This window comes from Salarias fasciatus, chromosome 15 (genome assembly GCF_902148845.1).
Source record: "Salarias fasciatus chromosome 15, fSalaFa1.1, whole genome shotgun sequence".
NCBI classification, from domain to species: Eukaryota; Metazoa; Chordata; class Actinopteri; order Blenniiformes; family Blenniidae; genus Salarias; species Salarias fasciatus.
In genome coordinates, this window is record NC_043759.1 from 16,429,374 (window position 1) to 16,457,042 (window position 27,669).

Sequence of the window (27,669 nt, forward strand, 5' to 3'; positions counted from 1 at the left end):
TTTCTTCTTTATTTCTTTTAATCTATCTACATTGAAAGGTTGTTTAAGTAGTGTACAAAGAAAAGAAGAATTACAGATGCTTCATGAGAGTCATGTACATGCTGTCTTCACATGATTATCGAACATTCACATTCTGATTGTCCTGACTTGTTATGATGTTTGGAACATTTTCGGCAGCTGTTCCATCAACAAAGCACATTGTCTAGATGTCACAATAACTAACAAAAATACAAACCCCGTGGGGGAATGCACATCGGAGCATGCAGAGTCGGTGGCGTGTGAGAAACAGGGGTTCGGATGGAAATATAAACAACGAATTGGACGAAGTAAAAAGAGCCTGTGTTGGTGGTGGAGGGGTGGGCATTTAGGCAGCGCTGTCAGTGAATCTGACAAGGTCGAGTTTCTCCGCAGAACCAGCTTATCAGAGATGCCGTTTCATCCATACTGTCAGACACACAGAATGGCCCACCAGAAATCTGGTGCAGTACAGCGAAACAGAGGCAGAGCTGCACCGTATTTAAATGAGCTCAATCAACAGAACCACAGCCTCCAGCGTACGTCCTGTTAAATAAGTAGCTGCTCGTTCTCATGATTCTCTGCCTATCGATCTATCCGCGTGAGCGATGACTTCTATGTCGGTAAAGAGGTTCTGGGGATGTTACTCAGGAGGAAAAGGCCAGTGAGGAGGTTCATGGATGCAAAGAGAGGAGACACGAAGGCCGATGATGTGAGGAAGGAGATGCAGGAGGTTGGAAGAGGACGCCCTGCTGTTACAGCTCCTATTGGGGAAAAATGTAGAAGGAAAATGAAGAATATAATATAATTTGTTGTTCTGATACATGGATAAGGGTTAGACTGATGTCAGTCCAATGCTCATGAAAACTCTATAAAGCAAGCATAAAAACTTTAAAGCAATCATAAAACCTTTAGAAACAACAGCGACTAATAATAAAGTGAACATGAGTGTTTGTCTAAGCTGCAGTATTTCTGAGATGTTTTTTGAACGCGCTGGTTATTGAAATAGCAATAACTGTAGGGCAGTCAGATGGAAGTTAGCCACAGTTTACTGTAACTATAAAGCCATATGTGATTTATCTCCTGAGTTATTTTGCACTTCAAGGTGTTTATTTTATTTATTTTCTACTTCCAACAGAAATAAATAAGCTTGCTTAAAATTGGCCCGGTCGACAAATGGACTGATAAATGCTAATCAAATCTGGAATGTGCCTCTCTTACTTGAAATACATAAATATAATAGAATGAAAGGAGATCGGACATCATTTAACAAGGTCTGATCAGTGTAACAAATTTTGCAATTTAAATAGATCGGCAACAGTTTTGTGTTCAAGGTTTACACAAACCTGCTGTCATCAGATGTGAACTGATTGAAGAAGATGGATGAAGGGAGGAAGATGAATGACACGAGTAATATTAGTAAAATGAGTTTGACTGATATCAAATCCATGCTGGGAAATAAAAAAAAGACTTTCTTCTTCCCTTCCAAACTATCACAAACCACCTGGATCCAGTTGCAAATGGGGGTGCCTGGTAAAGCTTTCTATAATGAGAATTTGGTCTTTACTGCCTCTTTCAGAAGCCTGCCTTTATCCCTTTTATCCTTGAAGAATACATCTAAGCCTGTAAAACCCCCACTGCAGAGAATCACGCAAACACAAACCTGCAAACTTCAATGAGCAGAAAAACAATGCTGATATCGACAATATGTTGTATTCGTCAATGACTGTAAAAAGATACACACGACAGCACATGCTGTTCATGATTAATCAGATGTTTTGTGTCCATGGCAACAGCCATGAGATATCAAAGAAAAGCCAAGCAGGGGGAAACTGAGGACGAGGCGGTCACCCGTCTGTTCGCCGCCGCGCTCCAGCGTGGGATCACAGCGTTTAGCCTCTCTGATCGGCCTCGAGACGCACGGCGAGCGAGATCATACCTGTCAGTTTTAATGAGAAGTTCCGCTCCTTTAATTAGGCGTCAAACCACACGTAGGGTTAAAAAGTGGAGCGCTCCATGAAAAGTGGCGGCACACGCAGGAAACGGAAAAAACTGAGATCTTAAATGAGATCAAAGTGCTATACTTATTCGTTTGTTTCACTGCAGAGATATCTGCTTGCCAGATCACTGTTGGACAGGTTTTTTTTTTTTTTTTTTTTATCCTTACAATCACATTTTGATAAAGCAAGTGGAGCCGAATGCTCGTGTCGGCGCACTGCAGCAGTTTTACGTCAGTCAGTGTTTGAAAGCTCGCAGTTCGATCTTTACAGAACTTTGACTTTTGGCTTTTTTCTCAGCACATCAGATTCAAGTCAGTGATGTCCTCTGTAGGTTTACATACCCTAAGGTGTTTTTAGCCGTTCTGGATGCAGTGATGGTACACATCAAACTGTTCCTACTAAAAATAGACTCTCTGTTTCACTGCAAATGATTTGACCTGAGGAGGAAAAGCACAGGTGCGATTTTTAATTTCAGCGATGGCTGAATTCCATTCAGCTGAGGCAGCAACGGGCCGTGGCTTTATTGCTTCTGCTCACTCATTATCTCAACTTCCCCAAACCACAATATTGTCTCTTTCTCGCTTTTTGGTCTTGTCCTGGAAAATATGCATATCGAATCCTGTCAGGTGTGACAGGTCGGCAAAAAAGGAGCGGAGGAATTTGAACACGTCGCCTCAGGAAGAAGAGAAGTGTTAATGGGTTAGGGAAAAAAACAAGTGATTGCAGTAACAGTTTAATATTTACCTCTGAGCTTTTTCCTTTTTAATTATTGGGGCGAAATCCTTAGAAAAATTCAGCAAGTTGGTAGTTAAACTATTACTTATTTTGTATTAATCATAATCTTCGTGTTTTCAGTCAAGACTAATACAACCATACTGAACACCTTGGACTTTAAGGAGTGAAATGTAGCCACTAACAAAGTATTTGTGTTCTGTTACTTTCCATCTCTTGATATTACCTGTAAAATCAGCGTTTCTGTGGATAATCGTGTGTCAGGAAAGCATTCCTGAAACCATGACTACTAAGAGGAGAGGAGAAATATTAATAATTAGAAAAATGAAACACCTGTGCACCGTGTCTTCTGTGGTTCTCCGCTCCAAGAGGCTCAACAAAGCTAACAAGACATTTGGTGAGAAGTGGCAATGTGCTTTGATTCCAGAAACAAACCCCTTCTGGCATCTGTATGACAGGAGCAAAAGACAAATGCAGCATTAGAAAGTGTATTAATAACATTTGTTTTGGTTCATGAAATGTCAGTTTGATGAAAATCAGAAAAGACGTGAACCGGAAAAAAAACTGTCGAAAATCAGAAGGTTTAGGCCTTGTCCTGATAGGTCAGCTGTTGAGAGAAAAACCATCCAGAATGAAATATATGCCTATTTATGTGTAGGAAATTATCTGGATAGTTTCGTTTTTGTCAGATTTGTACTGTTATGATGTCAAATGCTCCGCCACCTTCATTCTTTTCCATCTATTGCAAAAAGGTCATATCACACAGAGAAATGGCCTCTTATAGGGGGTCTAAGAACAAACATTGACAGCTCTGTTTATCTTTGTTTTGTTGGTCTGCAGACGCCATAGACATTGTTGAACTAAAATTAAAAGCCTCTGCTGTCAGCACTCACTTGCATTAACATTTAGTAACATTGCTGCTTTTAATAATTCAATTTTTATAAAATTAGATCCAATCAGGTTAACTGCAACTGACTTAATACTGGATATCAGGTATGTCTGGCACAACGCTACATTTTCTCTTGTAAATTATTATTATTATTATTATTATTATCTTGACAATGTCCAAAAAAAAGCTTATTTATGAGTAAAATAAGTTTGGAGGTTTGGAGAAAATCTTGTTACTTTAAACAACAAACGACAATACCAACAGTCTCTTTGCAGCCCATGGCGGCAAACAAGCGTTATATTTAACCCATCAAGGTTTTAATGGGGTCGCCATGGTAACACAGACGCACACAGTGTGTAAAAACACACATCTGCAGCCGCTCAGTAGGCTGGGACCATGACGTGTAAATTTGTTTAAATTTTAACTTTACGTTACCCAGAGACTGAGATTAAAATTGAATATTGAGCGAAGTCCCTGCCATCACATACTCAACTCATTTATTCATGTCTACCTTCTTGAATAAATAAACAGACTTGAATAAACAACACTGCACGCTACCTGGCAAGAACAAGCAAATAACTTTCTATCTAATTTTTCCATTAAAATGAAAATAAATGGTGCCTTTTGCAGATTTCCTGCTGCTGTGTTGGAAGTTGTGCACCTTCACACTAAACCTTTCCCGTTTCTCACCTTAATGGATTTCCTGCTCTGAATTCATTCTTCTCTGAAACGTCTCTGTTGAAGCTATTGTAGACATTTCGTGGCGGATGTGAGAGCATTCAGCCAAAATATATTTAGTTTACTCTTCCTTCCTAGTTTGCATATTAGTCTTTGTCAGAGAGCTGGGCGCACAGCACCGTGTGTCAGCATGATTACAAGAAGAAAAAGTGAAATATCTCTCTTAAACTTTGTGCTTTTGGCAGCTTCATTTAATAAATTTAACCTCTCTTACCCTAAACATGGATTTATATTGCTCTCCAATGTAGTGTAAGATAAACAAACATAATGGCGTTGCAGTGTTTATAATTTCAGCTGAAGTCTGTGTTTTCTATTGATATGTGCATATTAGTCCTCATTTCCCCCATTAGATGTCTGCGCTATCATCTGCACGACATTAACCCCATGCTGAGGGCTCCCCCCCCCACTCGCCCCCTTCTCTCTCTGCTGTTCAAACACACGCAGATTGAGTTGTAAATGCGATGTGCTGCAGAGGAATTATCACAGCCACTCTGGAGGGTGTTTGCAGGCTCGGGGTGATGTGCTTGAAAAAGAAGAGGCATCAGTATCGGCCGCAGCAGGCTGGAGTGTCTGTGAAGAGAAACCACAGATTGTAAACTTATGGTTCAATGCAACGCGCGCACGCACACACACACGCACACACACACACACACGCACACAGCCTTAAAACCTCGAAGGCACGTCTTACAGTAGCAGGTGGAAACCCCAGGATCCGTTAATGACACAGTCCTGATGGATCTGTGCTCCGGCAGCCTGCAGTGTTTTCCTGAATGGGAGGCCGATATCAACAGGGGGCGAATGAGCTTTAAATCACCTGCGCTTCCTTTATTTCTCCGCTCTGCTTCGGTCTCTGTAAAGAGGGTTCAGAGGGGATTGGAAACTACATGTAAATCCATCCTGTTTCTAACATTTAAAGTGAACTCTAACATTTGCCCTGAGCTTTGCAGTCTTGTTTCAGTTAACCAACGTGGGAGTGCGGAGTAATACGTCACAATTTGCTGTTTTCCTTTAATAATACACATCTTAAAGCTTGTAATGAGACTTCTGAATAAGGATTGTCTTTATTATTGTAACACATCTGCCATGCTTTGCATACATCAATTACTAAATAATTTAGACTTAGCAAAAATGAATTTTACTCCCCAGAATTTGCAGCCTAATTAATAAGAATAACTCTCTCCTGCAGTGTAAAGCCAGCAGGGTAATAGCTGAGTTATTTTTGGGGGGGATATTTTCCTGCTTAGGTTAGCTTTAATTAGAAGAGGTGAATAAAGTGGTTCAGGCATTATTCTGAAATCGGTTAAGGCAGAAAATATTTCCAGAAATGACGTTAGTGAAATTTACTGCGCTATATAATTCATTAAACCACAGGGAAACTGAAGAAAAACTGCGGTACAGTTTCCGTTTCATAATAGATGAGACAGTGGCATGAAAAGGTAACATCAGACATCACTAATGCATGAGGACGCTGCACTGTATGTAATGTGTGGCAATTTTGGCTCATTAAACCATTCTTCACTTGCAAATGCATGTTGTTGTTGTTGTTTTTTTTTTTATGCACATTTTCCATCAGTCTCTGCTTAATTAATGAATCACTAAAACATAGAACTCAATATTGACATTCTCCACTCTGTGAGCCTTGGTAACAAAGTCTTCATGGATGTCTGACATCTGAAGCAAAATTTGCAGGATTTTGGTTTAATTTCACTTAATCTCACAGCTCTGGAAATCTGAACTGCCTTATAGACACCCGAATCTTCTAATAAACCTTGAAATTATATCATTACTCTTAGAATAAAGTAATAACAATATCCAACAGAATCTGTGATGTGAATTGCTTCAGTTCAATGTGTGATGATCACAGATTGTGAAATCGCAAAAGTTGTTTTATAGCTTCAGATCATAAAGTTGGATTATCTTGGTTTTTCAGTGTATTTTCAGAGTGGAGGATATGAACTGCATTACCCTGCATTTCTTCCTTTCATAAAGTAAAGGACGGTGCACTCATACGATGATTTGTTCATTATAGGCACTTTGTAAACTTGAGCAAAGTTCTTTTCAAGATCATTCCCAAAACAAACAGCAATGAATTTAATCTTTTCATAACAAAAAAAAAAAAGCTACCAGAGATCTTTAATGGTGCACTTCGTATGATTTAGGTGTTGATACTCCCCACTCCAGTTCCTAGCGGTTTCAGAAGGTTGCTGTTAATTGTTGCCAAACAAAATTAGTGTGTGACTCCCTCTAGCATTTTGGGCTACAAAGTGGTATTTCAAGGTTGAGCGGGCCGTCGATAGATCATTTGCTTGTAAATGTTGGTCATTTTCTCCTCATTCTGAGCTCAGTAGGATTTTTTTTTTTCCTCACAGTTTTGCTTGTTTCTAACTTTTTCTTGATGTACCTTACAGCAAAAGCTGTTATCGACATTTTTACAGCTATATAAGTTAGAGACTTTGATGGTAATAAATAAAACATTCAGACATTTTTATTGCCTTCTGAACAGGGTGTTTTAAAATCAAAGGTACTGTGGAGAAAGACGTGTGCAGCCAGCACGCTTTGAATACACTCCAAAGCCTTTGATTAAGTTTCAGGATAAAAAATAAATAAATAAATGCATAGGTATGCATCTTTCAAATATAATCTGATATAAATATTTAACACTGTGGTTTGTTTTCTTGCAGAGAGTTAGATGAGAAAAGAGATACCGCTGCCATGTCTGATAAGTCATCTTATCTCAGTTTAACTTTATCTTTTACAACTTTAGTACATGTTTAAAGAATCCAGAGTTCTCAGAAATAACTCATGTCTTGATAACCATACAGTTCAGAAGAAAAAAAATTAATAAAATAGTCTGCTAGATATGGAGATCTTTGAGTGGTGGATCATTGATAATTAAAAAGAAGAATTTTTATTAAACAGCACATGTATTTTTCACATTTGAGTCTCTTAAAGTATTCATTCAGTAGCAAGTATTATTAGTAGACGCTTTGTGGCTTTTTCGTATCCCCTCATATCTTGTCTCTGTTTCAGGTGTTTCGGTGGCCCATCGCCAGCAGGCTGGACGGAAACGAGATGCTGGAGATTCAAGTGTTCAATTACAGCAAAGTCTTCTCTAACAGGTAACGGATCCTGCCCGGGCCTGAAACCACACACAAATAGCATTTCAGGGTAAACTATTTCCACCTTCTGCATCCTTCCTGTCACGTCCTGTAACCAATTCCGTGGTTCTGTTTCCCGGCTGAAGGAGAATAAGCTCAAATTCCCTCGGAGCTCAAACTTAAATGGACTCAATTGCCAGTGAAACAGCCTGAAACCCACAGAGCCGCCCATAAGTGAGTTTCACATCAGGAGGAAGGGGTGCGGGGAATGAAAACCATATTTGTTACTTCGCACTCGCCAAACAATCAAAACGTGAAAAGCACACAGGCAGTTGAGGCTGGTATATTACCCGATGTGTCCAGTTTAAAAACATGCTCCTCTTCAACCGTCCACACACCAATGGAAGATGCGTGTGCATCATTTGATGCATGTTGGGGTTCAGTCACCTGCTCAAAGACACTTCAACACAGAATTGCCCCACAAACCGAGAGTCTGGAAGAAAATCGTGTTGCTGAAACGCTTCCCTTGTCTGGTTATATTGTTTCCGCCACACGTTTCCTGATGGAAACGTTCCACATGCGGGTAATCGTCCTGACCTGGGAGACTTCACGTCGCCCACACAATCATTAGAATCGATGCTCGGGACGACGAGTGTGTTTGTGAGCGCTGATTACGTTCCACCGTCTTCGTGTCGATTCCGCGGGGCCTCGGCGTACGCGTCGTGTGCGATTGTGCCTGTGTGTGATGGTGCGTTATGTAGCAAGCGACACATTTCTCATCTCATTACAATGACAACGCGGAGCTAAACGCCGGGTGGCAGGTGTGCCGACAGATGTTGGACCCGCTCCACATCAAAGCGGCTCTTAAGTGTCACAAGCACTTCTGAAGTGCTGCGCTGTGGAGGAGCGGAAGTTAAAATTTATAAGGAGACGACATTAAAGTGACACATTACGGTTTATGGAGGGCCATAAATTTCAAACATCAGGTTGGAAATGCCCGGAAAAATGAGTTTCTCTTCAGGATTCAATCAGGCATTGAGATGGGAGACGTGGCTCCTCGGTCGCTCCTTCACTGACTCTGTTGGTCTGTTTTAGATCTGCAGCCTGAAATAGTTCAACATGTGTTAGACTGACGTGTTAGATTTTAATTTAATGCTGATATCATGTTTTTTTTTTCTCAGCTAAAGAGGTAGCGTCAGAAATTCTGTTGAATTTGTATGGAAATTACGATAAATTGTAGCATCCCAGCAAATGAATCCCACCTCACTGAAATGGTGAACACACACACACATTCAGCATTTAGCTCAAAGCACATTTCCACTGAAGTCCAGACTGACAGATCTTCTAGCAAAGCTCCAGTCTATTTCTCTTGTTTACAGTAAATAAAGACTTGGTGTAACCACTGAGCTGCAGCAAACTCTCCCACACTCCTCTCTATCGCTGTGCGCTGGCTCTGGCTCCCCATCCTTAATCTCGCCTGCAAAGCTTTGATTGGCCTTCAGTGTACTTTTCAAGCTCGGAAGCACACATCAATAACAACAGAGTAACTTTATTCACAGAAAAGCAAACGTGTGCAGCACATCGCAGGACTTGAAGCAATTTCTAACTTTAGTTTTCATTAATATATTGTTACATGCAAATCAGCAGTTTTACTGCGAAATGAATTTATGCTACAGGAGTGCCTGTGCATGCAAAGACACTTAAGCACACACCTGAACACAGCCTGACACACGTTTAAGTGAGTGAATTATTCAAGGTGAGTCATAGCTGGGGCTGTTCTCACACCTGCTCCATATGTCCGCAGGCTGCTTCATTATCCGGGTAACTGATCTACTTCATCATCGAGGGCAGCAAACACACCGTGAGGCCAGTGTGTCACACCCTGCGACCACGAGTGGTATCGCATTACCACAACACAAACAGCGAGCAGTGATGCATGATGGTCTCTTGGCTGTGGCGGTATATAAGCTGTATTTTATTGTCTGTTTTCCCCTGCGGCAGAGAGCTATGCCTTCATATTCTGTGGAGTACACTGTGTGCAGTGGAGCAGACATCAAGCCACATAGAGTGTTTTCGGTATCTTTAACTCGAGCTTCGCGGCTCCCTTTGGCCGTTGGAGGAGAATCAGCGGGCCAACAGTACTTGATTTATAATTATTGATACAAATATTAATAACCGTTTTTTATTGCACGCTGATTGTCAATGTGCCGCAGGTGAAGGACTTTGTTAGTCTTCATGGCCATAAATTAGAGCCTGAAACATCCAGCCTTCACCATTAGTATTAATATTTGTATAATAGTACATTTGTCCTCGCTCATATGTAAAGCGCCCGCACTGCTTTACAACACTGGTTTGTTATTCCAGACACATAAAGCCTGAGACTCATTTCTTTAGACATGGAAGCCTAAGAAGTGGGTAAGACTTCAAAGTTGCCTTTGTAAAATATTTCAAAATGCAGCTAGAAAGCCAAGGTCAACCAAAAAACAAGTAGCTACCAGTGAGGCATAGACTGAAATAAGTGACTGTGTCTCTAAGTTAACTTAAAATAATCAAAGTTGTGCTGCTACATCTGAACCTCTGTTTTCCATGAAGATAAAGTGTAACACCTTCCTGTAACCTCCTATCTTTTTCCTGTTCAGGAAAAACCCAAAACCAAAGATTAATTTATTGTTCAAGGACGAAAAATTAAAAGCAAGCAGCTCCAAAATAGGATTAGAAAGAAAAAAAGAACTAATTGTGAAAATCAAAACTAGAAATCTAAGGCTCAGAATACAAACTTCCAGTTCCACGGTCAGATCCAGCAGGAAGGTATAATACATCTGCAGGTCTTTGAGGGTTTGTCTCTATTGAGATGTAAACAGTAATTTCCAAGTCATGGCAGAGATTTCCAGTTGGATTAAGTTCTGGACTCTGACTTGTTCATTCTATCATATGAATAAGCTCTGATCAAAATCTTTTCATTGGTACTCAGGCTGTATGTTTTGGGTCAGTGTCCTGCCAGAAGGTGAAGCTCTGATCCAGTCTAAAGTCGTCTTTGTAACGTTAATAATGCAGCAGAAAAAACTTCATTGTCATTCAGGACATTTCAACGTCCGAGAAGAAACTGTGCGAACTCGGAGGCCACGCCTCCTCACGCTTCTCCCGGTGTTTCAGTGATGCAGCGAGAGGGTCTGACATGGCGAAGAGTAGTGTGTGAGTTGATGAAAGAGAAGGAGGAGGAGGGAAAACAAATGTTTGAGGCTGAAGAGGTGAAGATTTAGGGATTTTGGTTTGCGAGGTGGCTGAATGCAGAAGTAAGCAAGAAAATCTGACCAATTGCACAAGAGTTTGAGAACCACATAACAGAAAGAAGTTCGCCCGGCAGGTGGGAAAAATTTTTCAGACAGGTGGAGCTCAGCAAAAACAAACAAAAACAAACTAACAAAAAAAGGCGATATTTCTTTGCTCACGTCCCCGAGTTTCAGAAGTTTTTTTCATCCTTCACCCGGAGTATGACTAAAAGCCTTAACAGGTTTTACTCCAAGATTGCCCTGTATTTGTCTTCACGTCTCAGTCACAGAAAAAGCATCCTCTCCGCCTTATTTCGCACTGGGTATGTTGTGTTTAAGTCGATGTGCAGTGGTAAGTTTCTGCCGCACAGCGTTTTGCATTTAGTCCAAAAAGTTCCGTTTTGTTGTGGTCTGCCCAGATCATCGTCCTCCACATGTTTGCCGTGTCCCTGTCATGGCTTGTGGCAAACGGCAAATAGGACTCGTCAAGGCTTTGTCACAGCAGTAGTTTCCTTCTTGCAGCTCTTCCATAAAGGTCTGGTTTGTGGAGTGTAAACCGATAGCCGTCCTGCAGACAGATCCTCCCTCCTGAGCTGTGGCTCGCTGCAGCTCCTCCAGACTCGGGCCTCTCGGCTTCTTCTATGGTCAATATTCTTCTTATCTGTCCGCACAGGTGGACCGCCGTGTCTTAGAAGGTCTGCAGTTGTGCCACACTCTCTCCATTTTCCAGTGATGGATTGCACGGTGCTCTGTGAGACGTTCAAATGCTGAAAACTTCTCCACAACTTTCTCCCTGAAGAGTCTGGTGTGTGCCTTGGTCTTCATGATCCTGCTCATTCATACATTTTAATGAGCATCTTTTTTCTCTTTCTGTCTTTCTGTGAGACTGAAATATAGCTTGTATGTTGTGTTTACAATCAATATTATTTGTTTGAGCCTGCAGTGCTTTATGTCAACAGTAAAAGAAGTGAACCACTCCACCTGCAGGTAACTAAACCACAACACCACGTTCAGGTTTAAACTGATGTCTGGAGCTTAATATCTCTTTATTTCTTGTGGTTAAACTGTTATATTTGTGTCTGTATGTAAAATAAATTTAAATGGATTTAATGGATTACTTGCATGTGAATCAACAGATACAGATCTTTAAACTCCAAGTGAGGGATTCATGAACTGGTTCTTCTTATTTTTTAAATTCCCCTCTGTTGTATCCTGTAAGGCTATTTCTCTCTCTCTCTCTCTCTCTCTCTCTCTCTCTCTCTCTCTCTCTCTCTCTCTCTCTCTCTCTCTCTCTCACACTCACACACACACACACACACCAGCTGTAACATTTTAATTTCACGCTGTAAAGTCACCAGCAGCTATAGAGGATTAGCCCCTCTGTTTGATTTGCTCATATTTATTTTACATATTTCTAAGTTGCTCTCGCCTCCTCTGAAGTTCACCTAAACCAGATATTTGGTCACAGTCACACCTTTATTTCCTCGGGAAACATGAAAATCACAAAGGAAAATAATACAAATCGAAAGCGAAGGCAGCTCTGAATTATGGAGCAGATGAAAGTCAATTGTTTGCAGGACTTCGATCAATAATGAATGCCACCTTTTGAAGTGCTAAAAAGTAAGCTGGAACATGATAGGCCCTGCTCCGCTCAATTATTCAACACTTGTACACATGTTACAATGGCTGAAAGGAAATGAGTGACCACAAGTATCCCTGGACTATTGATCGCCCCCCTTTCTTGTGAAGAAAGTGGTGGAATACACGGCTTAGAATTTTAAAAAATATTGCTTCTTAGAGCTGCACAAGTTTCTATATCTTGTCAGAAAAAGAACTTTTCCTCAAAAAAAAAAATTAATCCACTCCCAGACTTTCTCCTTCAGTCGCTTAAATCTTCTAAAGTTGAGCGTGGAAGTGTGCACTGGGGAGCCTGGCAGACACACACCTCCACAGAGGGAGCCTCTGCCGACGGCGGCGGGGAAGCACACATACTTGACATTCAAAGCGAAGGCAGGCGCTGCAACTTTCAATTTACCTCATTATTAGATTTTGAAGCTCCGCAGACAAATGCAGCCTCACTTTTTCCTGTAAGCCGAATTCATCACCTCTTACTCCAGAGGAAAGAAAAATGCAGGCGAAGGCGTGGATGGAGATAAAGAAAGAGAACAGGAGATTAATCTAGGGAACGGCGCCCGATGATAACGGGTTCCCTCTTTTATTTGCCCAAAGATAAGAAGCTGCGGCTGCTTCTGTGACGATACTCTGCTCATGAAATTAATGAGGCCGATTTTTTTTTTTAACACATTGAAGTGCAAATGTACTTGTGTGCAGTCAGCTCATGTGGACGGCTCTCACCACTCACTCTGTCAGCCTCATCATTAGATGCGTTCCCCGCAGATTATCTGTGTGTGTGTGTGTTTGTGTGTGTGTTATGATGTTATCGCTCCCTGAGGAATCATATTCAGCCTCGTGTTTGTGTGTTTGCTCTTCCAAATGAAATGTAATTTGTCCTTTCAGTGCTCAGGTGTTTGTCTCTGAGCAAACAGAGCCAATGTGGTGGAGATTACCTGGCCGTGGCGCGGTGTGAACGTCACGCCACGCCATGCCACGCCTGCATGTTCCTCATCTGTGTCCGATCGCTTTGGAAGCAACAGTTTGTTTTGGGGGAAACTCTTTAAATTATTCATCAGCTCTAATTGGCCGCCTGAATAGAAACTGTACAGGGTTTCTTCCTGCTGTTGTGTTCTGTAGAGGATCCTTGAATAGTACATAAATACAGTTATCAGTCTGATGGCGTTATGTAATAGCAGCAGCTGTTGTGCTTTCTGGAATGTTTTGGACTGAAGGGTTTGAAGACATGATTCTGCCTTTTCCTCTTCTGTTGTGGTTTTTCTGAAGTCACATGTCTACCTTTTGAAAGCATTCAGTACGAACCGAAAGCGTTAGAAATATGAAAAGCAGAAAACCACCAAGCCATTAAGAGTAAGTTTTAATAAAAGATTTAACTTTGCCTTTAATAAACAAGTAGAACTCTCAGCTCCTGGTTGACATAACAGAAGTTTAAGTATCAACTTTAAGAGCAAATGACCTGAGAATTTAAAATACTGTGGCATGCACAGTTAAATTTAGTTACCATCTTGCCTTATTGACGTTGTCTGTGCTCATGTAGAGTAAAATGAAACTTTGTGGATACAGTGTGTCAAAACACCACTTTTCACAGTACTCGCAGTACTGGTGTTTCTCCTTTTCAGTCACTTTATCGTCTCTATTTTTTTAAGTATTCTTTGCAGCAATTGTTTCCAACCTTTTTCCCCAGTGCTGTACATTTGCATGTCCCCAGGTACCTCACTGAATTCAGCAGCGCTTTCAAAATGATTTATATACACTCAGTCTCAGACCTTCACATTTAATTGCAAGTAAGATCTTTTTAACTCAGTTGACGTCAGACATGAACTTGCTGTAAAATGAAAGAAATCAACCTTGATTTAGACCAAAAGAAGGCAGGAGATACAGAGAAATACAAATGCTTCTCAAATATTTGAAACATTTGTTTTGAGTACAACAGCTGAGAAACCAATTCTCTGTTCATGATCTCACTCAGATGCACATGCTGAGCATTTGCATGTATTTTATGCTAAATTTAAGTCAATGAATACTGTTAAATTGAAAGTATGGCGAATATAAAGTGGTCTCAGAGATTCCTTTGCATTTTTTTTTTTCTCGAATCAGAAGCTAAAGCGACAGGCGAATTGAAAAGCTAAAGAAAAACCTTTTCATTCAGTGCTCAAGGCAAATAAATGGTGTCTTCATCCATTCTGTTCTTGAGGGCACTTATAAACGTAGAACAAAAATAGCGCTGAAATACTGCTGTTGGTTGAAAACCTTGAAAAGTTAGTCTGTCCAAAATGCCTGCAGACTCGTCCCCTAGTCCCTGGTATTCATCACTATTTGTTCAATCACGGCGCTCTTTTCTCATCAAAATTATATTTTTGCAGTATTTTGCAATAAGTGACTCCATGGATGCAAACTGACCTGAACAACATAGACGCTGTTAGTGCTAGTAGCGAGTGTTGTATTCTTTTCTATTTTAAATATGTTTGTATAATTAACTTTGTTTGCTCTTTGGTGCTCAATATTTTGATTCAGACTAACAAATCTTATTTCCTGTAACATGATTAATCATGTTATATGTCTTAAATGTGTCTCGTTTGTCAAAGGTGGCAATAATCTACAGTATTCTGGTAGATTACAGAACAACTGCAAACCTCAACAGATGCTGATTCAGCATCGAGGAGAAAGAATCGCTTTAGCTGACGGTAACATTAAATCCAGTCAAATGAATGAATGCTTTTTGAGAAGTGATGAATATCTAATGCGCAGCAGAAACTGTCTCTCATTAGAAAATATATTTTATGAAATACACACTGCTGAGAAAGATGTGCTTATTTTAGCAAACTAAACCGAGGTGTGACAAACTGTAAAAGCAGCTTGTGTCGACGGCAGCGTGGCGCTTTGTCGGTGTCTGTCCCGGTGTGTATCTGCTCCTGTACTCATCACGCAGCAGTGTGTTCAGCACCGTCGTCCACACACTCACTGTCACACCGTGAGGAATGAAACACGCTCAGCAGACGTTTGCAGTGAAAGAAAACACCTGCGAATGTGACCAATGACTAAACTACATCCGTACAGAGAGGAACGAATCTGCATAAAAAAAGAACCCCTATATACTATTATCCACTGATTTGTGTTCTCCGTGTGTGTTTCTCTTGTTTTCCTGCAGACTGGTGGGGACTTTCTGCATGGTTCTTCAGAAAGTGGCAGAAGAAGGGCACCTGGAGCTGACCGACACACTCATTGATGATAACAACACATCAATAAAGGTAAATGCTGCTCTCACTCTGAAAAATATCTGTCATTTACATTTATGGTTTTTTTTCTAAGCCACTCAGACACCACTCTGGGATGGTAACAAACATTTAGGTGATTTATTGTTGCAATATGTGAAATAAACCCACATACATATTTTTGGTGGAGATTAAAAGCATAAAATATCATAATCCCCATGTAATAATAAGTGCTTGAGAGACATTTGCGTCTTCTGGCACAGATGGTGAAGATTTTGCAGCCCTCAGAATCAGAAACGTTCCCAGTCCTGTTCTAATTAAAGTTTTATGCAGCAGCTATCAATTCAGAAACAGAACAGTCCCAGTCCTGTATTGGTGTCTTTCAGAAAAAGAGTCAGTACAGAAGTCACTCACTATTATTATAGCAGGGACAATTCCCAGAAAATCTGCTGTTTTAGGAAAAGGGAAGAATAAAGAAATCAATATTCAACAGCAGCAGTCATAAATCAGCTGGAAACTGTTCATGTGAGTCAGTCGTTAAGGATCCATCAAGTGAAAAACTACTTTATTTAAAGTGACAGTTCATAACCAGTCTCTGCAAAGTATGAACCGTATTACTCCACCTCAAACCATCAGCACAATATCAGCCACTTCTTTTTTTATTTTTCTCAGTCCTGCTGAATCTTAAAATGTAAGGTGAAATCTGTGCGTAACAAAACTAACCAACAAAAGCCAAAAACCAAATGTTCACTGCTGAATACATTTTACGTCTTGTCTGACAGCTATTGTAAAGGAATGAATGCCGCTAGTCAGCAAAACATCTTCACAAGCAAATAGGGACCGTTAAATGGAGAAATCAATCTCCTGTTCCACCTGCAGTGACGGCAATGGGCGATGTAACTGTCGTCATTCGGCCTATAAACGGCAGCAGCGCTGAAGACCCCCCACAACAATAAGGACCTGATGGAAATACGACAGTCTCTTAGCAACATCAGCACATTAAGACACTCGCCATTAACATTAATCCATGTATTCTCTATTGATCTGTTTTAGAACAGATCAACAGAGAGGAGCCCGGTCAGGGGGAGCGTGGGGCGAACTTTGTGGTAAATATATAATGTGAGAGTGAGCATGTAAACGGAAATGAGGGCAGCTGGACGCTGCCTCGTAACTGCAAGCGATTGTAAACCACCCGAGGGGGGCAAAAGTGTGTTAATGGAGCTGGGATGGCTGATGTGAGGCTTCTGAGATCATGACGGACAGAATGGGAGTGCTTTAGGGTCCACACACACGAACACTGGCGGACTGTATCTCAGTTTGCAAGTTACGATCCGGCGTACACACTTTAAAGCACACACACGCTCACACAGTCAGTTTCATTACTGCAGGTCCCTTTTAGCAAGAAACTGGTAAAACTAAAGTAGACATAACCTTAGAGCCAGACTTTCTCTGACAACTCGGCACTTGTGCTGTTGCCATAGTAACAAATTTAACTCTTGGTGGACCACGGCGGCGGGAGGAGAGAGTGGCAAACCAGACCGCCGTGTATATTTCTTCCTCATCCGTCTTTGTCAGTGGAATAAATTGGCTGCTTGGTAATAAAGATCAGGTCACTGTCAGGAGGATATTTGTCCAAACACGATTACCCGGCAGACACGAAGACAAACTACGGTGCCATCGATGTTCCGAGCCGGCATTAAACAAACTGTTAGTGTCAATCTGAATTCCCCCTGCGGATACCAATGAGACGGCGTGATTTATCGTCCTGCTAAGTTTGTTGCCGATATTGAGAGCTTTTTCTGTACACAATTAAATGAAGTGATCCCGACCTGCCGAGACTCACTGTGAATGTTTTTTAAACTCTCCTTTTTGTGATTCATGAAAATCCTCTAGGAAGAAAAAAAAAACTCTTTTGAGTTAATCAATTGTAAATGAATGTCACTTATATAGTGTGCTTTCACTGCTTCAGCCGTCTCAAACAGGTTTTCACTTTCCACTGCATCCAGAGGCTCACACACCAGTGGTCTCACTTTTAGTATTAGTGTTACTATTAATATTTTTAGTATTATTATTTAGATTTTTTGTCACTACCATTTTATCTTTCTTCCTTTTGATTAATGGTTCATTGTGATAGTATTTGATTGGATTTGATTGATTTATTTTTCAAACATGCAATAAAAAACAAAAAGAAAAAGAAATTTACCTGAAAAGACAAATATCAAAATTTATATAGATCTAAAGTTTAGTTGAATGAAAAGGAGTAGGAAGACATGAAAAACTTGTTTACTCCTACTCCTCAAGTGCCCCAGATATGCAGTTTTTTTATATTAGCACATTTACTACTGAACAGCCTCTTTCTAATTCTGCATTTGTATTTGTTTTATATACACCGTATAATCAAATATGATGTGAGAGGGAGAAACACAGTATTGTTCATGTCAGTTGTAACAATAATAAAAACAATTTCTATCTTGTAATATCAAGAAATGTGTTGTGACACTGTAGAGCGTATTTAACTAATTTTCCTCTGATTTTCAGACCAGCGTCACCATAGAGATCAAATACCAGCCGATGGACGGCTCAGTGGGCGTGTGGAGCGACGGCGAGTTTCTGGATGTCCCTGATGACCGTGATGGGATTTTTGCTTTTGAGACCGACAGCTTACTGTCAGGACAAAGCCACGGCTCAGGGACGTCTCCTGGACGATCGCTCCAGGGATCAATACCCACCTTCAGAAAGTGAGTCACATCCACATCATCTCCAGGATCTGTTGGGAGCATTACAGTCAAGTAAAGTCGACTGAGCAATGCTTTTGTTGTGGTCGGGGAATAATAATTTTTTCATTTTAGAAAACTTGCTTTAAGCCTGTACTTTACTTTTTAAGAGGATAAGACGGATAGTGATGCTGACATGGCACATGCAGGTGAGGAAGACGTTGAATAAGATTTTGTGGACTTTTTTCCAGTGAAATAAGCAATATTGTAAAATGAGATGGCAGTTTACCTGATTCAGGACTTACTTAAACTTACTTAAAAAAGTTAACCTGTTTGTGAAACCATTGGAGCTGCTCTAAAAGAAGTTTGTTTTTTGGCGAGGTACAAGTGAAGAAACAAAAACTCACATTTGTTGCTTGAATTAATGAACACTGACCTCGAACTGATCAGTGGGAAAAAGTATGAAATGTTGTCAGATGGTTATAGTGCGAATAACACTGAAAAATGAACCTCGTGAATCAATGTTGTGTTTGTGTTTAACAAGAAGAGTACCATCTATCCATCTTTTACCCCTGGTTTATTCAGCTTAGAGTCAAATGAAGTCTGTTTTCCACTTTTGAAGGACAGTTGCATCAGAGAGGAGGCTTTGATTCAAGTGATCTGAGTTGACGTGGTGTCTCGGTGATATCAATGTTGCAAGCTGTGTAGCAGAGAACATTTGTAAAATGTTTCATTGACTCATTTCAACATAGACGACTATCCAGTCAGCAGAGTCTTTGAAGAACGGCAGTCCATTAAAGATGGAGAAGTTAATTTAAGGCGTCAGTGATTTGCTTCAGGAAGGAAAATAATTGGATTGGATGCCAGTAATCATGGAATGAATTCTTTCTTGTATTTCTGTAATACATTTTTTTAAGTATTAAGTATGGTAGAATTAATATTAATTTTTTAGGGAAACATGCAGTTTTGAAATGATATGCTTTAAGTTAAATCAGTGTCATAAATGTCATAGGGAGCAAATTAAAAGCCATAAAATAGTCTATAATTTAATTTAACCATGAATCTGGTAATTGTAGGCAATAAATGAGAATTGTAACCTGTTTTATCTTGGTATAAATAGTAAACAAAAAGTCTCGTGATTTCAAACTCAGATTCTGTTCGAAGCAGAGAAGATTTGTCAGATCTTTCAGGGGTGCTATTCAGACACTCAGCTTTACAGCTCATCCCACAAATGACTTACAAATGTGGCACAATTTCAAAGGGCTGTAAAGCAGCTCTCCAACACTTTGGGATTCATTGCCAAGAAGCATAAACAATCACAACCAAATACAAACTCCCTTATTATGTGCTGTGTCTACAATTGAGCTTAAATGCACTTGAATTTCTGCTTGAAGGGCCATGTTGGGAGGATGCATGTTTCTGGGTTTCTGCAGGAGTACACTGTGAGTCTCTGCAGACTTAAACAGTCCCAGTCGATGTGTTTGAGGCCCTGCTTGATATGAACACCACTGTTCATCATTAACGTCACGCTGCTTCATGAAGTCAGTGCTGTTTTTGTCTTCGGCGGTATAGAAAAGAGAGAAAATGAATTTCTTTGCTCATATAGGATTTCCTAGACTATAATATGAGATATTTTTCTCTGGTTTTTAATTGATACTGTGAGAGTTTGAACCTTGCTTGACACTTAACATTTAAACTGAAAAAAAAAAAATCACCCTTGAGAGGCAATTTTTTCTGCTATTTGGATGGATTAGATTTTTGCTGCAGTTCATTGTAATTCACTGACATGAACTGTCCAACTTTCCAGGGTCACAGAGATTGTAAAAACTGTGAAATCCTTCACTCTGCATTTCGCCACGGGGCATTCTCTGAGATAATCTGCCGAGATGCTGATTTCTGCAGAGCCTATCTGCAGCGTAAGACCAGTAAACCCCCTGCTATGCTGCGTCTAAATGGGAGTGCGGAAAAGCTAAATGCTGTTTTGCTTGGTTTTTCTGTTTTTGTTTGTGTACACTGAACGCCTCAGTCTTACAGTGTACTCTGAGAAAAACAAGAAAAGTTGCCCTGTCTAAGTTATAGTGCCTCCCACGGGCGTTATGTAAGAGATATTTGGATTCAGTCAGTCAATAAAAAAATGAAACTACTTCTGGTAGAAAGCAGTATTAATGATTCAGGGGAAGAAAGATGAAAATTGTTTAATGTTTCACCACAGTGTACAGTATATGAGATTATTAATCAGGCTTCACATACACTTCGGATGAACAAGCTTCAGCTCGTTCTTCCCTCTGCTGTGGGAGTGACTCTCAGTCAGACGCTGTGAGGTGGGCTGATGTGTTTTTATTTGTAGGAACAAAAACTAAGAGACCAGCTGAAATAAACACCAATCATATCAATCTTTACCAACAAGTTCAGCTCTGGTCTGCCCCGCTTCAGCGGTTTTGAACAGCTCTGCCACTTCTCATTCACTGCACCTTTTATAGCCTCACTGCCGGATTAACCTCTGCTGGAGGTGTTTTCAGAATGATACTTTCCAGAGATATTTCATGGAGTTTAGTGTTCTGAGCCTTTGCAGCCAACGTTAATTGCCCTTATTGTGGTAATGAAGTGCGAATGTGCAGCGGATCATAACCTGGAATGACTTTCTCATTGCTCCAGGGAGGAGGAGGAGGAGGAGAAAGAGCCTGCAGGTATTTCTTCTGCAGTCGTCTGTGTGTTTTTTGTGTTTTGATTGTTCTTTCATGCCGATGCGTCACGTCGTTTGTCACCTCAGCTGTCTTACTTTTGACAGTGTAAAGGGAGGTTTGTCCTTCCCGGGTGTTAATAAAGCTGCTGTCAGATAACAGATTACGGGAGTCTTTCTTCGAACTGGAACATAAAACAGTCACATTTTATTTCTGTCACACTCCAGAGACTCAGCAAACACCTTAAGTTTAATCTTGAATGTTTCAATGAGCAAATAGAGGAACTCCTTCCACTGCAGACTCCTTCTGTGTCCTAAAGGCCACATTTGCTTCCTTTACAAGAGTTTGTGCTCATTAAAGTTTTCAGTTGGAATTGAATTTCATTATATCTGTAAAGTGCTGGTGCACAAAGACCGGAGGTGCCTTATTAAGGCACATCGGCTTTTTTTGGCGGCGCTAACTGAGCGAAATTGCACTCAGAGTTGACTACGGCGCTGCTGCCCTCCGCCCTCTCCCCTCCCTCCTCTCTCAGCCTGCAGGATGATTTATAACCGCACCTATGAAGCATCTCGTGATCTCTGCCGCGCCACAGTATGCCTTCTTCACGGGGGGTTTTGTTATTTTTAATAAATAAATCACTTTCTGACTGGCTTTGTTGCCCGTGAAGCAGATTTGCTGACTAAAGAGAATGGATTTGTAGCTCCAGCCTTGTTTGATCTTGGAACATCAGATGCTGATCTTGAAGGAGAGATGTGGCGATACGATGTTCAATACGAGCGCATGAGCTTTCTTTCACACTGCCGGAGGAGCATGATGAAGGGAGTGTTGTTCTAGAACAATGTTGAATTTAAAATATGCATGAACCATTCACAAATCTCAGAAAGTGCGGCACTAAATAAAACATTTTTCTTTATAATGATGATTTTGTGCCAGTGGCTGTGATGTAGAGGTCCAGTGGTTCGAATCCCACCACTGATGGGTCAGAGTCTTAACCTCCAGCTGCTCAAACGCTTTTCTGTGGAAATCAAATCATTGCAACAAGCTGCTTCATTTCTTCCTTGATTTATCTCCATAAATTTCCACACCTTCAAAGACAGCTCTGGCGTCACACGGTGACGATGCATAATCACGCCACACTTTGATGCAGGTGTTTTCTGGTCTTTTATGTCACTCCTCTTTGTCTCGGAGGATTTTCTCTTCAGCACTGAATCCAAAAATTTTGGTTGGTTTACTTCCTCTCTTTAGAGACTATACCTGACACATGCAGTTGTGGTGAGCCTACTGGTTGCTTTTTTCTTTTTTGAGTTTGTCCTAAATTCAGGCTGCATCTGAAATAAAGATGCTAAAATGATCACACTCGCCATAACCACCCAATTCAGAAGAGCATAAATGTACATAAAAGATGTTCTTATAGTGAAATCTACTCATGCCGTCATGGTAGGAAATTAATATTGTAATCCCTTGTTACCGTTTTCTCTGCTGCTGTGATATTTCTTTTTAAATGGATATTTTGAATGTAAACCCCATATTTTGTTAATATGTTGGCCAGCTGATGTCTGTGGTTGGTTTTACACAGGAAACTCTTCCAGGGTTCAGTCTTGAAGTTAACAGTGCAACTTCCCTCAATCTTAATATTGCATTACCAGAAAAGGCTGCATAAAATGAGGTTTAACTGGGTTCCAGAGTCCGTCGGTCCTCTGATACACACTTTATAAAACACAGTGACTGCACTGACAACCTCAAGCTATCCGCCTTCAAGTGTACAACAAGCTCTTGTCAGCAAAAATGTTCAGATCAGTGAATCAGAACATTGCCGACACACTCCAATTACAGATATGACTTCCCAGGGAGCCTTTCTGTTTCCGGGTTTAGTAGTAAGTGCTATTGAACTATACATCATCAACGTGCTTTCTTTTTTTCCTTTTTCCCATATGTACAATCAGATAAAAATGTTTTAAATTGACATTTTTTTCGCCTTCAGCGGTTCTCATGCTTGTTTCCTCCAGCTGAGACAGATGTCAGCCTGATCCTGTGTCTCTGGAGACTTTGATATTCCTCCTTTCTTTTCGTACGCAGGCATTCTCTAGACAAACTGCTGTGTTTCTCCGCTTTGCTGTGGTGTTTTGCTGTGGTGTGCAGTGTCTCCCGCTCTCAGCCAGTGTGAGGATTTCGTTGCGGAGATGCTAATGCCCTGGGGAGGCCTTCTTGATTCTCTCTTTGTGTCATTTCTTGTTGGAAGCTCTGATGAGGGAGCAGGTCACGATAACATGAAGACATACCTTTTGGGGTGAATTGCTGTGTTTGCGTGTTTTGTTCTAGTTTGGAGTTTTTTTTTTTTTTATGTGGATTGAAATAAGATGATGGTCTAATGAAATCTTAGCACAAAAAATGCTTCATATGTCTTCAGGAAACCCTGAAACATTTTCTTAGATGTTGAAAAATGGCAGATTTTGCCTGCAAAACTCTGCGTTGCAGTCTGTTTCAGACGGTTTTGTCCGGACATTTTGTTCCAGCCCGGATGATGCAACAACAGAGTAAAAAATGCAACGCTGCTATTTGAAGTGACTATTAAAATTTTAAAAAGCGATGTGCATTCACAGAAAAATCATTGTTGCATAACGTATAATCTCATAAGCTTTCACTCCACTTCAGTTTCCTCTACACATATTTCTTTATTTTATCATCCTTTTAAAAGAGAATTCGCTTGAATCACAGATGTTTACCCAGTAAAACACAACATATCTCAATGTGCCAACCTATGATCTTTTCTGCGAGTCGGCCGAGAAGGCCTCGAGGAGCTTTTTGGTATGAGCGCATTAAACTTTGCAGAGGCTTTTAACTATGTGACACTAATGAAAGAAAAGTTAGAAGTAAAAACTCACAAGATCACAAGCGAAGAATATCAATTACCAAGCCCATCAGCGCCATTATCGGGAAATGAAGCAGCAGTAAAAAGCACCTAAGAAGAGGTGTCAGTGCAGCAGACACAAGAAGGCATTGAAACATTTGCATCCTGTACGTGTGTGTGTGTGTGTGTGTGTGTGTGTGTGTGTGTGTGTGTGTGTGTGTGTGTGTGTGTGTGTGTGTGTGTGTGTGTAGGATATCTCAATGATCTCCATTCAGCCAAATCTCTGGAGCTGAACGTATAGTATACTGTATGTCCATGAAAGATTAATTACAACCGGGTTGGGTTTTTCTTTATCTTCCCTTTTATTCAATTAGTTTAATCTAGAGGTTGTGAGTGTGGCAGAAGCTCATGAGAATAGATATCATGCAAACAAGGGAAACCCAGTACAATTACAGAGTATATAATTCAAAGTAAGTCCCCTGTTCTCCATAGTAGTAAAACATAATACGTACAGTAAGGCACAAGTGAAGCCTTATATATTGAAATGAGATAAGTGGATAAATGCACTGAACCGTCTTTATATTTTCCCTGACACCAAAAACAAAGAAACAGTACTATCAGTTCATACCGACCCTTTGGAGTAAACAAAGTAATTGATCAAGGAAACTGTAGTCCACAAGAGAAACATTTATTAGCTTTCCAAAGCAATTTAATTGTTATGGTTAATTAGAATGTTCTATCAGTAGCTTCAGAGAGTTCTCTTTAGCTCCAGCAATGCGAAACCGTCTGCAAAGAGACCATGATTTAAAAAGGTAATTGAGACCATTTATTCATTTTATTGGTATAAGAATGGTATTAGTAAGACATGTTTGATTATGTTTTGGTGAGAACACAGAAAATATTTTTATTACAGCTCAAAAACCCGCTATTTTTGATGTGACGGTGCATCAGTGTAAGTAAATGAGCAATCAAAAAATATAAGGTTTTTATAAGGTTTTATTTAAATATGAGTTAAATTTTGGTGCTAATACCAATATGAGATGAATCAAAGATTTAATGAGAACTGTACAGAACTTGTTATTCACAGGCTATATAAGAGATGTCAGATGAATTTACTGTACTGTGATGGTGGGATTGGAAGGATCTAGTGTCATCTGTACACATAAAAAAAACAAAAAACAAATAATGATAGATAATATAACCCTTACGCTGCCCTCGACCATTGTAAGGTGGGATTGACTCTGGTGCCCTTTGACCCTGAACAGGACAAGCGGAATGGAGAGTGGAAGGAATGATAATATGAACTAAAACGTTTTTTCCAGTTAAATATTCTTGAAGGGAAAAGCAGCCAGGCTTTTGACACATCTGGAGTTCATTTAAAATTAAAGAGGATGTAGGGAGAAATCAGTATATGTAAGATAAAACACTCTAGCTCTGAGCGCAGCTATAAAAAAAACAAACTAAGCTGCCTTTATTTCTTTAGTAAAATACGATTCACATCTTTCTCAAAAGATACACAACAGTAGAGTTGAACTTCAGCTTGTTGCCTTTATTGAATAAATGTACAGTTGACACAACTGTAGTCAGTAAATCAAAGAAGACTTTATTTCATTGGGAACAAGAGTTCAAACTCTGCTGTTTGTGTGACAATATCTAAAGACAGATCGTCGCCCGGCTGCTTGGCATTCACATATGAGATAACCGTAAAGATTCACTGCACACGTCGTTCCAGATTTTCAGTGTAGTCAGCAATTAAATATGAAGCTGTCAGCAAAAATATTCAGCATTCATTAGATCATCCATCTCTGCTGCGATTTACATGTGTGAATGAGACAATTTATTCATCAATTCATAGTTTATTTTAATGTTTGAGTGTGTCTGACACATATCTGTCTGTTATTTTATCTATTAAATGTTAAACTTTCGTTGCCGGAAGGTGACATTTTACCATTAAATGAGCCGATGGTGGGATGGCTCGTGTTACACTTGAAATTGTATCTGATTTTAAACATGTTTTAATGTGTGTTTACTGTGATTTATCTCTGCAAGGGAGAGTGAAATACAAGTAAAACAGCCAGTGCTTCCACTGTGTTATATTCTTCAGATTTCCAGATAAAGTTTTCCAGTTAAACTGTTTATGATAAATATGCAGGTGATTGCGTTTAAAAATTCGGCAACTGTGAAAATATAAATCCTCAGAGACTTTCCAGACAGCCCCATCTGGAGGAGCTGACTGTTTCTCTGTGGCCCGAGGGTCGCCTTGACCGACTGTGAACTGTACACTCGAGCGGACAGAATAGCATCAGGAATTAGTTAGTGTCTGCACAGAGAGTGAAGTGAGAGCAAAAGACTGAGAGGAGCTGCAGTAACTGTGAGCGCTGAGTCTAGAAAGGATTCATTGTCTCACACACCTTCTCTTTACAAGGGTGGAACAGTCTCGAGTTGTGATTAGAGGCTAAATTATGACACAAACTGACGAAAACAGCGAACAACAACGGCAACATGGATCGGCAAGGTCGATCCCAGGTAACAGCCGAGTAGCAGTTAAAGTCACAAAAAGTCGGGGTCACATTAGGATCAAGTTGAAGTCACGAGCGGTTGACAATAGAGCGCTGACAGCCTGCAGGTGTTTCCCCATCTACACCCTGACAATGGGGCAACAAAAGAGTGAGTGTGAGGTAACAGTGGTGCAGCGACTGAGCCAACATGGGATCACCGCGGGGTCACAACAAGGTCACCGTACGGTGACGATCCAAACGCGCCACAATAGAGCAGCGTCAAGTAGCAATAAAGAAAATATTAAGTCTATACAATATAATGGATGAATACAACTACAAGGTATGAAACAGCTCTATAGACAACTGTTTTCCTCTGTGCATTGGTTCGAGCTGACGCAGAGTGAAGCTGGAGCTGGAGTTTGGCAAGTTCTTTCTTTGATATATTACATGAGGGCCGTCAATCGAAAGGCCCTTTGGTCAAAACCGTCCAGCAAGAGGCTGCAATCCGGCCGATGAACCCACCAGGCAAGTAGCAGAAGTAGCAGAGAAAGCTTTGAATTTTGGACACAGCTTTCTTAAGAGAAACAGACGCAACACAACCTGTCAGGTGAATTTGGGCTGTATGGAACCCCTGAACTAAAATGAGTTTGACCAAACTACTGGCCACTGTCGGCTGGTTGATACTAATGACTGGACACATTTTGTTTTTGTTCTGCCAGTTAGAAAATAAGCATGCTATATTAGAAATACTCATTTTACGTACGGTGTCGTTGATGTGTGTGGAACATGTTAGGGTTTGGTTTCTGGTGATACTCAGCAGTTTGGCTTTAGTAACCTGCTCAATATTGAAACCATCTAATGAGAATAACAGCCTCTGATCTGAACGTCGTGCACAGTGAGAACCGATCCCCAAACATTCATTCAAACATCTAGAATATTCGAGGGTAAATATGACATGCCGTTTAAAAACAACAGAACACGATGAGGCTCAGGGACACTGCCCTGAGGAACACCACACTGAAGATGTCCAGATTCGTTTTGGTGTGTGAGCAGAGGAAATGAAAGAAACACAACATCGCCATGATAAAACAGCTGGGTCACTATAACAACACAGTGTTTTGGGGACATGTTCAGCAGATCACTATGACCTGCAACGGGTCAGTGACAGTGTCAATATGTGAGACTAGTGAAGAGGTAATGATAAAAAGATAGCAAGGTAGCAGAGTAGCTAGATGAAAATGAAGAGGTAATTATGGGATAGATAAAGTTTAGATTTAGTTTTAGGGCAAGAAAATGATGACTCCAGTGTATTTAGGGCTTTACGGTTTTCATGATGATTCTTT

The 27,669-nt window shown here is 40.4% G+C and overlaps 1 protein-coding gene across 4 annotated transcripts in view; it reads left to right on the forward strand.

The window, feature by feature from the left end:
* Positions 1-27,669, forward strand: part of otofa (otoferlin a) — a 75,459-nt gene that overhangs the window by 14,221 nt on the left and 33,569 nt on the right. For all 4 annotated transcript variants that reach the window (XM_030109569.1, XM_030109570.1, XM_030109568.1 and 1 more), the window contains exons 3-5: positions 7,405-7,493; positions 15,522-15,621; positions 18,124-18,323. In XM_030109569.1, coding sequence (XP_029965429.1) covers positions 7,405-7,493; positions 15,522-15,621; positions 18,124-18,323 — 389 coding nt within the window. The remainder of the gene's footprint in view (positions 1-7,404; positions 7,494-15,521; positions 15,622-18,123; positions 18,324-27,669) is intronic.